Here is a 15,073-nt window from a genome sequence, read left to right as displayed (position 1 = left end):
TTGCAGCAGCTGATAGGTTCATGTTTATACTGCCTGCTGACTGCATTCCTATTCTCTTTTGTCACTCCCTACCCCCCACCACTGCCATTATGACAGCAGTTACCCTATTTCAATAAGTGGAAGGTGAAAGAATCTTAAAATACAAATCAAAGCTATTTTAAAAACAGAAAATGGTAGAAAAACTCAGGTCTGGCAGCATCTGTGGAGAGCCGAACAGTTAACGTTTTGAGTCCACATGACTTCAGAGCTGAACAGAGGTCAAGATGTGATGGATTTTATACTATTGAAGGGTGGGGAGCAAAGTAAGCCAGGAAACAGAAATTTTACAAAGATGTCATGGACACAAGACAAAGGGAGTGTTAATAGTGCTAAAGACTAAGGAAGGTGCTAATAGTGGCATAAAGGCAAGGTAGCAGAATGTGTTAATAGCAGAAAACAAAACATAAGTTACAGATGGCCCTATGGGGGAGGAGGTTGGGGAAAAAAAAATTAAAGATGAAAATGGAAGAGAGTGCTCATGGTCTGAAGTTGTCTTAAGTTCAGAAGGTGCCATCTGTAACTTGTTTCTATGTTTTGCTTTCACAGAGCACTGACCCTTGTTCTGCTGTTAACACAATCTGCTATCTTACCTTTATGCCACTATTAGCACCACCTTTAGTCTTTAACACTACCACTGTCACTCCCTTTGTCTGGTGTCCATGAAATGTTTGTCAAACATATCCTGAGCTCCACCCTCTCTTCAACAGTATAATTGTCTTAAACACATCACATTTCTACCTCTCTTCAGCTCTGGTGTCATATCTGTTTCTCTCTCCACACAGACCTGAGTTTTTCCAGCATTTTGATTTATTTCAGATTTCCAGTGTCCACAGTATTTTGCTTGAAGTACACAATTATATTTTTCAATTTAATCTTAAAACAGTTTAAAGTACAACAGATCTTAAGTACCATATTTAACTTGTGCAATGTCACCAACCACCAATTCTGCCACAGGAATCTGGATAACTTGGCCACCTCTTATTACTGTGAATTTCTGCTCTTGTTCAATTCGGTTTTGCAGACCTCTAAATTGTTTTTCTTTACTCCAGTCATTGAAAGCTGTAACTAGTACCACACAGATAACAGAAACAAGAATAGCAACTCCTTCGATCCAACCAGCTTCCGATTCACCTTCATCTTCAACACCGCCTGTTACTGCACCACACGCTGCAGAAGCAAGAACAGATTATAAAAGGGCATAAGAAATCGCATTGCATACATATTAGCTCATATGTGGATGATATTAATTGTGGCATGGTTTCACAAGTATGAAAAAAAAAAATCAGATCCAACTAGTACAACTGCATTAGTATCACAAGCTCCAGACTGACATTTTAACAGCAATAGAGATTGCATGCACAAGTCAGGCTGAGTAGAAAAACACAACTGTTTTTCAGTTGACCTACATTAATTGATGATGTAGGCAAGATCAATGCTATATTTTGACTGGCCTAATTAAATGAAGAACCAATTGAACCATCAAAACCTTTCTGGATATAGTGATTTTGGTCAGACAGGCAGCCTAGCACATGAGCAAGGGTTTGATACACTTATTGGTTCACTTAATTCAAACTGTACATTAGCTCAAGTGATGGAAAAATGCAAGAAAGAGTTTAACTGATTCTAATTAGAAGTAGGAAAAATACCAAGTCCACAGGAAGAATCACAGGATTAAGAGAAACCAAAGAAATAGGCGGTAGGTTTTCAGCCGCCATGCCAATTTATAGCACTGATAAATATGATTCTAGCAAAAACTTTAATTCACAAATGTAAAGCTACCCATAAAGTGGGGCATACCAATTGGGAATTTGTCAACATTTTGCACCCTCTCTTGGAAGCTCGAGTTGGGATTCTTTTATGCTGTGTTGAACTTTGTTTTGTTACTACTCTGTGCCATGTGTTTTCTCTCAGATTTATAATGTTGTGACCTCAGTGGCTTGCACTTTCAAATCCATGTTAAAGCATTAAAAACAGAAAACTGCTGGAAACCTCAGGTCAGGTAGCATCATTGGAGAGAAAGAGTTAACGTTTTAGAACGATGATATTTAATTAGTTCTATGAAAGATTAACCTGAAACGTTAACTGTTCGTATCTCCACAAATGTTTCCTGATCTGCTGAGTAATTCAACATTGTTCTTATTTCAGATTTTCAGCATCCACAGTATTTTGTTTTTGTATTGAAACTATTAATTTGTTTCTGGACAGCTACCCCAAACACCACCGCTCCTTGCGCATCCCAATTATACAGCTTCTAGCCCAGGAGCCTGCCTCAAGACCTCTCATTCCACTGTGGGCCCAGACAACAAACTTCCAGTATTGTTTCAGCTGGTTGGCATCTATGATTAAGGCAATGGGGCCATCCCATAGGTCATGCATACTTCTGCATCCATTTATTTTAAATCATGGATGGCCAGGTTTCAAAAGTTCACATCAAGATAGACAAGTCAAGAAACTCCAGCTATTAAAATAAATTGATGGCTTCGTACTACCACTGCCAGCACCCAAGTCATTTAAAAGCATTCTTGTGGACCAGCAAATTTCTAATAATATAGCACCTTTAACACAATAAAACATCAAGGTGCTTCTCAGAAAACAAGTTACACAGGAGCATAGAGACAAATGGCCAAAAGTTAGGTCTAAGATGATGATTTTAAAGGAGTAAGGAGGTGGAGAGAACAGGGCCTAGGCAGCTGAAGGCATGCCACCAATGCTGGAGTGATTAAAATTAGGGACGAGCAGGAGGAAGAAATGGGCCACATCAAAACTTTGTTGCGCCATGGTATTAGTAAGCAAGTGCATGCAATCTCAGGAGGAAATCTGGATATACCCATGATTTTATGTGATCCTTTGGACATGCCAGTCTTAACATGTTAACATAAGTTGAATATCTGTGGTGGCAAGTATGTTTAAAGACAAACATTTCCTTTAAAGCAGCCTTTTTAGATACTGGATAGCTCCCAAGGGCAATGATTAACTCTCTGCAATTGAGCCAGTTTACAATTTGGGAATCAGCAATGGAGCTCACATTTAACCTTTGCAACAGTGCTTGGTAAATGATTTATTTTTCTCAAACCCTGTTCTCGACCTATTGTGCAAATAGTAGCTATATACCTTATAGGGTGACAGCATTTACAGAACATGGGGTCAGAGGGAGTAGCCTATTGGTAACTGTCAATTACTTCAGATCAGGTCAGTATTTTTCAATCTCTGATTTTAGCACATGGAACACAAAGTACGATAAAGTTTAATAGTTCAGCTTTTCCAGAGATTGTACTTGCACCATATTTCCTTCTGGGCCCTGCAGAATCGAGAGGGAGATTTGTGCAGGCACTTATCCCTGAAGCAACATTTAACTTAGTGCTAGTGACATTTACTAGAAATACTTGCCTTCATGGTTTCCTCCTGGAGGTTTATAGAAAGAAAGGCCTAGCGATATTATGGCTGCAATTTCTAAAATAATTAAGGTTACATCTTGAAGTGCTTCCCATACTAATTGAAGAAAAGTTTTTGCTTTTTTTGGGGGTATAGAATTTTCTCCAAAAGCTTGATGCCTTCTGTCGAGGTCCGCAGGGTTTCCAGACAAGCCTGTGGAGAGAGAAACTTTTCAATTAGTTGCCGTTTCATACATTCTTCTACAGCAAACACATTAAATTTAAAGTTATAATCTTCCTTCTGTTAACCGGGATCACCAAAATAGTCAATTCTTTATAACAATTGAAAAGCTGTTTTCCTGATGTGTTTTCCGCGTATGGTCATTCTAATCTTCCAGTGCAACCTGTATGCTTCTTGGCACTAGACAAGGTTCTGCATAAAACTTCAATTTTGGAAACAGGTTTTCGGAAGTTACTTCGCACTCTTGTTTAGTATAATAAAAGTAGCAAACAAATAGTCAAAGGGAGCGATATGAACTGAAGAGAAACAAAGCCCCCTAAACCCAATGGATTTTCTCTCAAGTGACTTTATGCCAAACTTTCAGAGAAGTGTATTAAGAAACCATGCTTAAAACAGAATCCAGAAAAGCACGAGATGAATCCCAGATTCAAACACATCTCTTTAAGAAAATCAGACCAGACACTAAATTCCACAAGTATTCTCATTGGGAAGCACTGCATTCAAACATTTATAAACCCAAAACTGTAACCCATTTTCCAGATCTGTTTCTATTCTTCCCCCCTCAACCCCCTCCTTTTGTCCTGTACAGGACCAATTACCCCTAGCCTCAAGGGATTCCAAACATCTTTGCCTGCCATCAAGCTATTCATATTATTCAAAAGAAATATATTTGAAGACTACTAAAATCACGAGCCCTGATGCTATCAGAATCTGCATCAATGCGTGCTTTGGGCTTTGTAGCTGATCCATTTTCCCCAAGTTAGGGCAGAAATAGTAATTATGACGTTCAAAAGGAGGACTGCTTCTTTGGCTGCAAAACACAGACATCCAGTGGTCATGAAAAGTACTATACAAGTTCCTCTCTTTGTTATGAGAATGGTCACCAGGTAACTTTAAGAGAAGACCCCAAACCAGTTAAGAAATAACTCACCATTGTGGATATTGAGGAACTGTAGCAGAAATCAAAGCACCCAGCTCAGCACTTGATCAGAAGCAGGATCTTAACTAGCTATTATAAAGGAGAGGGGTTTGTGCTACAATCTCACCAACACCTTCCTCATCAAATCCTAAAGGAGGTTCACATTACCACCACTGGGCAATTCTAATGTTGGGGACCACCACCCAGTGAAACTTAGAAATTCACATTAATAAAGCCTGAATTCAAAAATATGATTTACACCCCTAAACATACAAACTAGACAATGCTGTTATACAAAGTCAATTATAAAATAATTTTTTGTACTTAAGTGCATTTCAGGATTAAGGACTGCTTTAGAAATCAAGGCATCCAGACAATAGGAGCCCACTATAACAATTTCAATAGAAGCTTCAGCTACACTAGGTCAAAAGAATGAACTGGATTCTGGTGAGGGTTTTTCTGTAAAGGGTAAATGGTTTTGAAATAGCCAGTGAAACTCTCATGTCGCTGTATTGAGTATTGCTGTCCATGCTGCAGATAAGGTGCCCACAACCTTCACATTGCTTTGCTCCAGACCTCAAGGGGGCAAGGCGTAGGTACAGGAGAGGGTGAAGAGAGAAATTACATTTTAATTCAAATGTTAAGTAAAATCTTGTCTAATTATTCTGATTGATGGTAATGATAACAGTTTAGACCATCAACAATATTTCAATATACTGGTATTGAAGGCACAAAATTGATAGATAGAAAGGACCATAGTGTTTTCATGTAGTATGCTAGCTATCCCATTATCAAAATTATAAAGGATATTGCTACTTGTGAAATAAAAGACAGAATTTAGCCTAGCCCAGCTGAATATTCATCATTGACAGACTAATAGCCTTTGGTATTTCATCTCAAATAAAGCTCTCCAAACACTATCCAAGCTTGAAAGGGACAGGGTCTAAATTGTACTCGTTCCAGTGAACACAGTACAAAAGTTTTATGTACCCATCGTGCTTCACTGAAATCCTAGTGATAACGCTGGCACGCTTCGTACCTTATTCCAAGAACGTTTTATTGCACAAGTGGGCTCTAGCACAAGGCAGTTAATTTATAACATTTTACAAAACTTTCCCAGTTCATGTTTTACTTCTAGAAAACAAATGCCTGGACTGAAAATGTTTTTTCAAGCAGAATGCCAAAATAGTCCTACTTTTAACCAAAGAAACAGGATCTAACCAAAAATATATTAGCACCTTTACCCCCAAGGCAAGTGAAGAATTCACATTGTCCTTTGTTCTTGCCAAAGCCAATAGCTCCAAAGTGCTAGTCTACCTCTAAGAGCAGCAGATCCTACTTTAATGAACGAATTGAACAAATGGGGTATGGTTGAATAACATTTTGGGATTCTCAATTATAGGAGCATAAATACTGGAAATAAAGCTTTCAACATCTTAGCATTAACAAATCATTAAATCTAATGGGCGTCATTATACTGGAGAGCATCCTGAAGAAGGTTTATACAAAGTTTGAAAGGTGCTGCAAGTATGAGTGCTTATAATTGCAGCAACATTGGGGATAGATGAGGTTTACATTATATTTTGAGACTGTAGTTTTAAATTTAGGGTAAATGAAAGGGGGTCATATGACCTGTTCCGAGGTCTGCCCGACAGTGAGCCTGGGTGGTTTTATTATTAAGAGTTCTAAGGAAGGCTCAGATTGTTTTACTGAAAAGGGTGCAAGGTATTTATAACAAAAACAGAATTACCTGGAAAAACTCAGCAGGTCTGGCAGCATCGGCGGAGAAGAAAAGAGTTGACGTTTCGAGTCCTCATGACCCTTCAGCAGAACTGAGTAAAGTTAGGAGGGGTTAAATATAAGCTGGTTTAAGGTGGGGGGGGGGGGGGGGGGGGGGAGAAGAGAGAGAAGTTGGGGGGTGTGGTGGGGGGGTGGGTGGTAATAGGGACAAGCAAGCAGTGATAGGAGCAGATTATCAAAAGATGTCACAGACAAAGTAACAAAGACGTGTTAAAGGTGGTGATATTATCTAAGAGAATGTGCTAATTAAGAATGGATGGCAGGACACACAAGGTACAGCTCTAGTGGGGGTGGGGTGGAAAGACTGACAGGGCATTACAGATTTAAAAATAATGGAAATAGGTGGGAAAAGAAAAACCTATATAAAATTATTGGAAAAAACAAAAGGGAGGGGGAAGAAACGGAAAGGGGGTGGGGATGGGGGAGGGAGTTCAAGATCTAAAGTTGTTGAATTCAATATTCAGTCCGGAAGGCTGTAAAGTGCCTAGTCGGAAGATGAGGTGCTGTTCCCCCAGTTTGCGTTGGGCTTCACTGGAACAGCACCTCATCTTCCGACTAGGCACTTTACAGCCTTCCGGACTGAATATTGAATTCAACAACTTTAGATCTTGAACTCCCTCCCCCATCCCCACCCCCTTTCCGTTTCTTCCCCCTCCCTTTTGTTTTTTCCAATAATTTATACAGATTTTTCTTTTCCCACCTATTTCCATTATTTTTAAATCTGTAATGCCCTGTCAGTCTTTCCACCCCATCCCCACTAGAGCTGTACCTTGAGTGTCTTGCCATCCAGTCTTAATTAGCACATTCTCTTAGATAATATCACCACCTTTAACACGTCTTTGTTCCTTTGTCTGTGACATCTTTTGATAATCTGCTCCTATCACTGCTTGCTTGTCCCTACTACCACCCCGCCCTACCCCCCACCAACTTCTCTGCCCCCACCTTAAACCAGCTTATATTTCACCCCTCTCCTAACTTTACTCAGTTCTGAAGGGTCACGAGGACTCGAAACACCAACTCTTTTCTTCTCCGCCGATGCTGCCAGACCTGCTGAGTTTTTCCAGGTAATTCTGTTTTTGTTTTGGATTTCCAGCATCCGCAGTAGTTTTTTGTTTTTATTTTTATGCAAGGTATTTATGCTTTGTAAACTCAGACTGCTGTTGTCTTTGAGTAGGCTGAGTCTCCCAAGGTCCCAGAAAGGTGTTGTAGGGGTCAGGTTATAAACAATTATGCTTTAAACTGTCCATTTACTTCTAAGTTGAAAGGAAGTTGGAGTTAAGAATAGCTGAGCAGCATTTCTACCTGGATGCAAGGTTAATATGCTTCCTGTTGCCATGGGGAGAGAGGACAGAGGGAGCTATTTTTGAGATGTTGTTATAAGGGTTCCCCAATATCCCAGTTGTTTGGTCAGAGCGAAGAGGCTGTTTGGCTTTGCCAGCTACCACAGCCAGATGCAGGATGCAGACAGTCTCTATTCCAAGAAACATATCTTGCAGCCATCTAAAGACTCGGGAGATTCATCCTGGCAATGGCCAGGAGGAAAAATCATCGGAACAGACTTTACTGCTGGTGGTGGATTTAAGGAATTCTGACAACGGTGGAAAGTGCCTGGCGACAGTCACTTAAAAGTTACTGCTCAGCAAAACGGGAATACATGAAGCCACAGAAAGCTGGGAACAACAGTGGACTGTTTGCTAAAGACAACTAATTTCATGGAGAGTTTGATAGGTGATAAGCATAAAAAGGGAATGTCACTTTCTGTAGTTTAAAGTATAATAAGCTGTCTACAAAGTATTAAAGTGTGTTTTTGGGGTTATTTGAAATGTAAAATCTTGTTGTGTCAGTCTTTCAGCTAATAAATGGAAGTCAAATCCTTAACAGTTATCAATCTTTACTGAGAATGCAACAAATAGAAGTGGCAGGTGAAACATAGCTGGTAGAAGCTACAGTATTGAAACAAAAGATCTGGTATGGCATGTTCAATACCACATTAGGCTGGAGTTAAAAATTGTCTTAATATAGGTTCAGTACTTAAATGGTGAATGTAAGTTTAAAGATGTTATTTCTATGCATTGAATAGAAAATTAAGTCAGTGCTACTCCTTGGCTGGACCATGAAATTCCAGTGATTTCATCTGTCATTTCCCATCTTTGGGCATTTTGAGAAAGGGAAGTCTTGCTTTCTAGTGTGGGCCAGAACATCTGAGTCACCTGGCAGAGAGAAATAAACCACTGTAGTTTTTGAACAATTTGGATGTATGCTTTTTAAAAGACAATCAGTGCTGTCAATGACAACAGATGCTGCATACTTTGTATACAAGCATGAGTGACTTATTCTGCAGTACACCAGTGGCACTGAAGCTTCATCAAAACTATCTGGGGAATAAAAACTCTGCATGCCTGCAGGACAATTTAAACCATTAAGATACATTTTTAATGAATATACACTGACATATGTAAAATAAACTAAAATGGATCGTGCTCATCTATTCCATTCCTAGTTACCTAAAGTGCACTAGAAGGATGCTTAGATTTATGCAACTATGATATGTGATCATACATTAGACAAGAGGAGCATGTTGAACAAAGATTTTTTTGACTGTGTAGGGATACACATTCCATTTACTCCCAGTAGAGGAAAGACTTGCATTTATATACTGCTCAACATCCTGGGGGATACCATTGGTCAGAAACTGAACTGCACCAACCGTACAAATACTGTGGCTACCAGGGGTCAGAGGCTGGGAATTCTGCAGAGTAACTCGCCTCCTGATTCCCCAAAACCTGCCCACCATCTACAAGGCTCAAGTCAGGAGTGTGATGGAATACTTACTCACTTGAGTGCAGCTCCAACAGTCAAGCAGCTTGACACCATCCAGGACAAAGCAGCCTGCTTGACTGGCACTCACTCTGCCACTGACACAGTGGCAGTGTACCATCTTAGTTGATTGAAGACAGTGTCTCTGTACCCAAGGGGGAAAATGAATCTGCTAGAGTTCCAGCTTCATGACTACCTAGCCAGAATACGCACGTGCACATAAATGTTGGGGCAATCATAGAAACTAGATCAGCAATGATATATCCCCACGTGAAAACTGCCCGCTAATACTCAAAGGCTCAATAATAATGACCTGGGAAAATGGCAGCATTCAAAGCCATACATCTGAAGGGAGTTAATGGCTTTGACGGAGGGGGTATTCACGAAAAGATTCATAGCTTGTACATAAAATATTAGCATTACGTAAATCTTTAATGTTGCTGTGCCAGAATTAAATTTTTTAAAATGGCAATGGGTACACAGCAGCTGTTTTCCAATTCACTGCACCAAAGCAAACAAGGAATGTATATTACCAAATTTGCAGAAGGGGGGGAGTACTCTCACACAATTTCTCATCCAGAATGACTTAGAAGTTTGGCAGCATCTGCGGAGAGGAAAACAGTTAACGTTTCGAGTCTGTATGACTCTTCAAGTTCTGTTGAAAAGTCATATGGACTCGAAACGTTAACTGTGTTCCTCTCTGCAGATGCTGCCAGACCTGCTGAGTTTTTCCAGGTATTTTTATTTTTGTTTTGGATTTCCAGCATCCGCAGTTTTTTGCTTTTGACTTAGAAGTTTGTTGCTCATGAGCTATTGCTATTTGAGCAAAGTTCCTCTAACGATCTACATTTTATACAGAGCCTTTCATGACGTCAGGATGTCTGAAATCATTTTACAGCCAAAGTCACTGCTGTAAGAGGAAATACAGCAGCTAATTTTCAAACAGCAAAACACAAATCAATAATGACCAGATCATTTGTTTGTGATGTTGACTGGCCGGGGCGGGGTGGGGGGGGGGGGGGGGGGGGGGTGGTAAATATTGGCCAGGACACCAGGGAGAAGAACTTCAATCCTCTCCTTTGAAATAGTGCCATGGGATCTTTTACATCCACCTGAGGGAGCAGATGTAGCCTCTGTTTAACATCTGATCTGAAAGACTTCACCTCTGACAGTGCCCCTCAGTGCCATACTGGAGTGTCAGCATTTATGTGCACTCAAACCTTGAAGTGGGACTGAACCCAAAACCTTCAGGCTCAGAGGCAAGTGTGCTACCAGCTGAGCCAGCTAACATAACGAATCAGTCTGACAAGCTAGCACTCAGGTGGACATATATTGGCATCTTCACACTCCTAAATGACAATCCAGTTACTTGATTGTAAAGACCATACTTAGCTGAAACTGGGTGATTAATCTCATGATACTGAGCTTTCAAACCCAACAATGAGCATTAAGAACACAAGAGGCGACCAATATAGCCCAAGCCTTCTGTGACATTGAATACAATCTCTACAATTCCACTTTCTTGCCCACTCCCCATATTCAATTCTAAAGATGTTGCTCAAATTGGAATAGCTCATGAGCAACAAACTTTTAAGTCATGCAATTGCAACACCTGCCCCTTTACCTCCTCCCTCTTCAACATCCAAGGCCCCAAACACTCCTTTCAGGTGAAGCAGTGCTTCACTTGCACCTCCTTCAATATGGTCTACTGCATTCACTGCTCCCAATGCCGTCTTCCCTACATTAGAGGCTAAACGCAGACAGGGTGGCTGTTTTGCAGAATACCTTCGCTCAGTCCTCAAGCATGACCCAGGCCTTTCTGTCACTTGCCATTTCGACTCACCATCTTGCTCTCATGCCCGTCCTTGGCCTGCTGCAGTGTTCCAGTGAAGCCCAATGCAAACTGGAGGAACAGCACCTCATTTTCCAATTTGGCACCTTACAGCCTTCTGAACTTAACATTGAGTTCAATAGTTTCAGATCATGAACATTCCTCCATTTTGATCCCCTTTTTAATTCCAATTTTGTTCCTCCCAACCCACACCACTACCACGCCCTGCCAAAAACAGGGCCATCTGTCACTTGTTCTTGTTGTGCTTTCAGAGCAAATTCAGTTCTGCTGTTAGCACATTCTGCTTTATCTTTATGCCACCATCAGCAACTGCCTTAGTCTTTCACACTATTAACACTCCCTTTGTCTTTTTTCAGTGACATCTTTGTCAAATCTGAGCTCCCACCTATTTAGCTCCACACCACCCCACCACCCCTGCCAAACCCATCACATTTCTACCTCTTTAGCTCTGAAGTCATACGGACCTGAAACATTAACTGTTTCTCTCTCCATAGATGCTGCCAGACCTCGAGTTGTTCCAGCATTTTGTTTTTATTTCAAACTTCTAAGTCATCCTGGTTGACGAATTTGGTAATATATAGTCCTTGTTTGTTTGGTGCAGTGAATTGGAAAGCAGATGTGTACCCGTTGCTACGTTTTTGATTTAATGAATTTAATCAAAGCACAGCAACATTAAGATTTATGCAATGCTAATACTTTATATACAAGTTGGATCTACAAGTTGTAAAACCGTATCTTTGTGAATCCCCCCTCCAGCAAAGCCATCAACTCTTTCAGGGAGAGGTGGTGGCGTAATGGCATTGTCACTGGACTAGTATTCCAGAGACCCAGAGTAATGCTCTGGGGACCCGGGTTTGTATCCCACCACGGCAGATGGTGAAATTTGACCAAAATTTGACCTGGAATTAAAAATCTGATGATGACCATGAAACCATTGCCAATTGTCATAAAAACCCATCTCGTTTTCCTTTAGGGAAGGAAATCTGCTATCCTTACCTGGTCTGACTTCAGAACAAGGGCAATTAAAGATGGGCAATAAATGCTGGCCTAGCCAGCAACGCCCATGAACGAATATTAAAAAAATGCTGCCATTTTGCTCTTGGTCATTAGCAGAAGCATGTCTATCCTAACCTTAAGTATAGTCAACAATGGGATCCACAACACTCAGGGTAAAAGAATTCCAAAGATTCACAACCCTTTGAGTGAAGAAATTTCTCATCACTAGTCCAAAATGTCACCAGTCCCTCATCCTGAGACTGTGCCTGCACTTTAGATTCCCTAGCTATGAGAAACAACCTATGTCCACACCTTTCATTCTTCTAAACTCGAGAGTATAGACCCAATTTACTCAGCCTCTCATCACAGGACAACCCTCACCCAGAGACAAATCTAGTGAACCTGTGCTGTGCTGCCTCCAATGCAAGTGTATCCTTCCATAAATTTAAAGGCCAAAACTGCATAGAGCACTTCAGGTATGGTCTCACTTAAGTCCTGAGCAACTGTAGCATGACTTCTTTATTCTTGTATTCCAATCCCCTTGCAAAAAGGCCAACATGTCAATTGTCTTCCTAACTGCTTGCTACATCCACATGTTAACTTTGTGTTCCTAGTACGTCCACACCAGGGTGACAAACCTCTGGCCAAAAATTTACAGGACACTTTCGTGGGGTGGAGGGAGGGGAGGGGGTGCTGCCTGAGTTGTTTTAAGTCCCCAGAACACAGATTGTAGAACATAGCCTAGTGCACATGCAGGAAGCTCGAACCTTTCAATTACAGGACAAAAAATGTCCCAGATGCGCACAACCCAGGACATGGGCCAACCACCCTGAATGCAGTAGGATCCCATAAAATCCGGGACAATTGGTCATCCTGGAGCACACCCTGTCTCTGAACGTCAACACTTATACATTTTGCACCTTTTAAAAATACTGCTTTTCTATTTTTCTTGCCCAAAGTGAATAATCTCACTTCCCTTCATTATAATCCAGCTGCCGCCTTGTTGCCCAACTCATCTATCATGTCTACACCTCTTGGCAGCCTGTCCTCTTCACAGCTTGCATTCCCACCCAAGCTTGCTGACAGTACAAAGCTAAGTACATTACTACCTTTGTCCAAGTCATTAATATAGTTTGCAAATAGCCAACACCCCAGCATTGATCCTTGTAGCATTGATCCTTCTAGTCACAGCCTGCCAACTTGAAGTGTCTCACTTATGGCTACTCTTTGCTTCTTGTCCATTAACAAATCTTCTATTTATGCTAATGTATTACCACCAACTCCACCTAACCAAATGCCTTTTGGAAATCCAGGTATACTACATCTACTGGTTCCCCTTTGCCCTATTGGTTACTGCCACAAAACTAATACATTTGTAAAATACCATTTCCTTTCCATAGGAACAGGGAGGATACCAATGCATGCTTGACTTAGCAGTGGTTGACTGGAAATAGAAACAGACATATTACTCACTTCCTGTTTGGTGGCAGTAGTAAGAAATGGGAAAAAACAGCCTGCTGACACTCAAATAGTGCCTTAGATGATGTCCTGGAAATCTGGATCCATAGCTCAGAAACAGTAAATGCTTTTTGGAGAAATAGGTAGGAAGGTGAGGCCATATAAAGTGAGGCAATAAAAGGTGGTACAATACCAATCCTTCTGATAAACAACTCCACTGAACACTTTAGCAAGGAAGAAACAGGTTTTAAAAAACATGATCATGCAAGACGCTGCAGCACTTCCAAAAGCACATGGACGAGTACAATTACACAAGTGCCGGAGTTCTTCCACAAGACTTCTGAAAATTTTTGAACTTGTACATCAATAGAAAAAAATTCTATAATACATAAACACAAGACTAGTATGGGAAACAATAGGTGTGTATTGCACTGCTTAGAATAAAAATGCAGCTGGAACTGCCAAAGATACCCTCACTTATACTGACTCATAGCCTAATGTGGGTGGGGGGCAAGCATCATTAAATGCCCCCATGCACAAGGTTCTCCACCAAGACTGATCTGTGTCATAAGGGGAACAAAGTGCAGACCCAGAGCTTGCGTTAAGCTAGAGTTGTAACATTCTGTACAGTCAGAAAATGCAAAACCAAGACACTTTAGATGTTCCCACTGAGGCTCCTGAAAAATGCTGCCACAATGTCTTGACTTCTAAAACCCAGCTGTCACCCAAAGAGCAGAAAGCATGTTTTAGTCTACAGTAATATGGAGCATTTAGCAATTTATTAGAGAAAAAAGAAACAATCGGATGGCTTTACAGAGTCCCTGGATTCTCCATGAGGAGAAAAGTGACCTGTCGAAAAACCACCGCGCAGATATTGGTTTCAAGACATGTGACTATGGTTGCAGCCTAAATCTGAAAGCCAGGTGACAATGTAGGGAACACGTTGGTAATGTTGGAAAAATATGCTGACTTTAGAAATAAAAAGACCAACCACTGAGAAAACAAAGCTTCTTCTTTCTAATGTTCACTACTACTAACCTGGAGGGCTACAGTTCTCACCCCTTCCATCTTTGATAGATAGAGGTTACAGACAACAGGTCACCTCAAGTTCTTTTAGTGACCTAAATTCAAACCTTTATGGACGAGTCTTTGCAATGTTTTGGCCCATGAGTTCTTGCGGCCAATCACAACCCTGCTTTCACTACTTCCATGGCAAGCAAGGGTTGCAGGATAGCCATCAAAAGGAGGGAGCCCTGGCCTAGCAGCACTGAGGCCAAGTGCATCAAACTCAACCATCAACAGCTAACAAACTGGGAACCAAACCTGCTAAGCAGCTGATGATTCAGCTACTCAAATAAACTTCTGAAACCACCCATTGAGAACTGTGATAATTTGAAGATCACAAAATTAAATGAGCAATTAAGCACATTTTTTTTCCAGGTGTCACACACACACGCACGGTGGGAAACAATTCTTGTATTGCACCAGACAACCCAGTAGTCTCCTTTTGATGGCAGTAAAGTTTAGTGATGAACAGTAGAGTCAGGAAATCTCACTGATTCAGCATATTCTTTAGCATG

General features: G+C 40.9%; 1 protein-coding gene across 1 annotated transcript in view; it reads right to left on the bottom strand.

Moving 5' to 3' along the window:
- Nucleotides 1-15,073, bottom strand: part of LOC144696459 (plasma membrane calcium-transporting ATPase 1-like) — a 108,211-nt gene that overhangs the window by 62,143 nt on the left and 30,995 nt on the right. The window contains exons 3-4 of the mRNA XM_078567767.1: nt 3,427-3,624; nt 949-1,206 (exon numbers count right to left, since the gene is read on the bottom strand). Coding sequence (XP_078423893.1) covers nt 949-1,206; nt 3,427-3,624 — 456 coding nt within the window. The remainder of the gene's footprint in view (nt 1-948; nt 1,207-3,426; nt 3,625-15,073) is intronic.

This window comes from Cetorhinus maximus, chromosome 22 (assembly GCF_964194155.1).
Source record: "Cetorhinus maximus chromosome 22, sCetMax3.hap1.1, whole genome shotgun sequence".
Taxonomy (NCBI): domain Eukaryota; kingdom Metazoa; phylum Chordata; class Chondrichthyes; order Lamniformes; family Cetorhinidae; genus Cetorhinus; species Cetorhinus maximus.
Note: the sequence above shows the minus strand (reverse complement) of the source record. Positions and strands in the feature narration are given on the sequence as shown.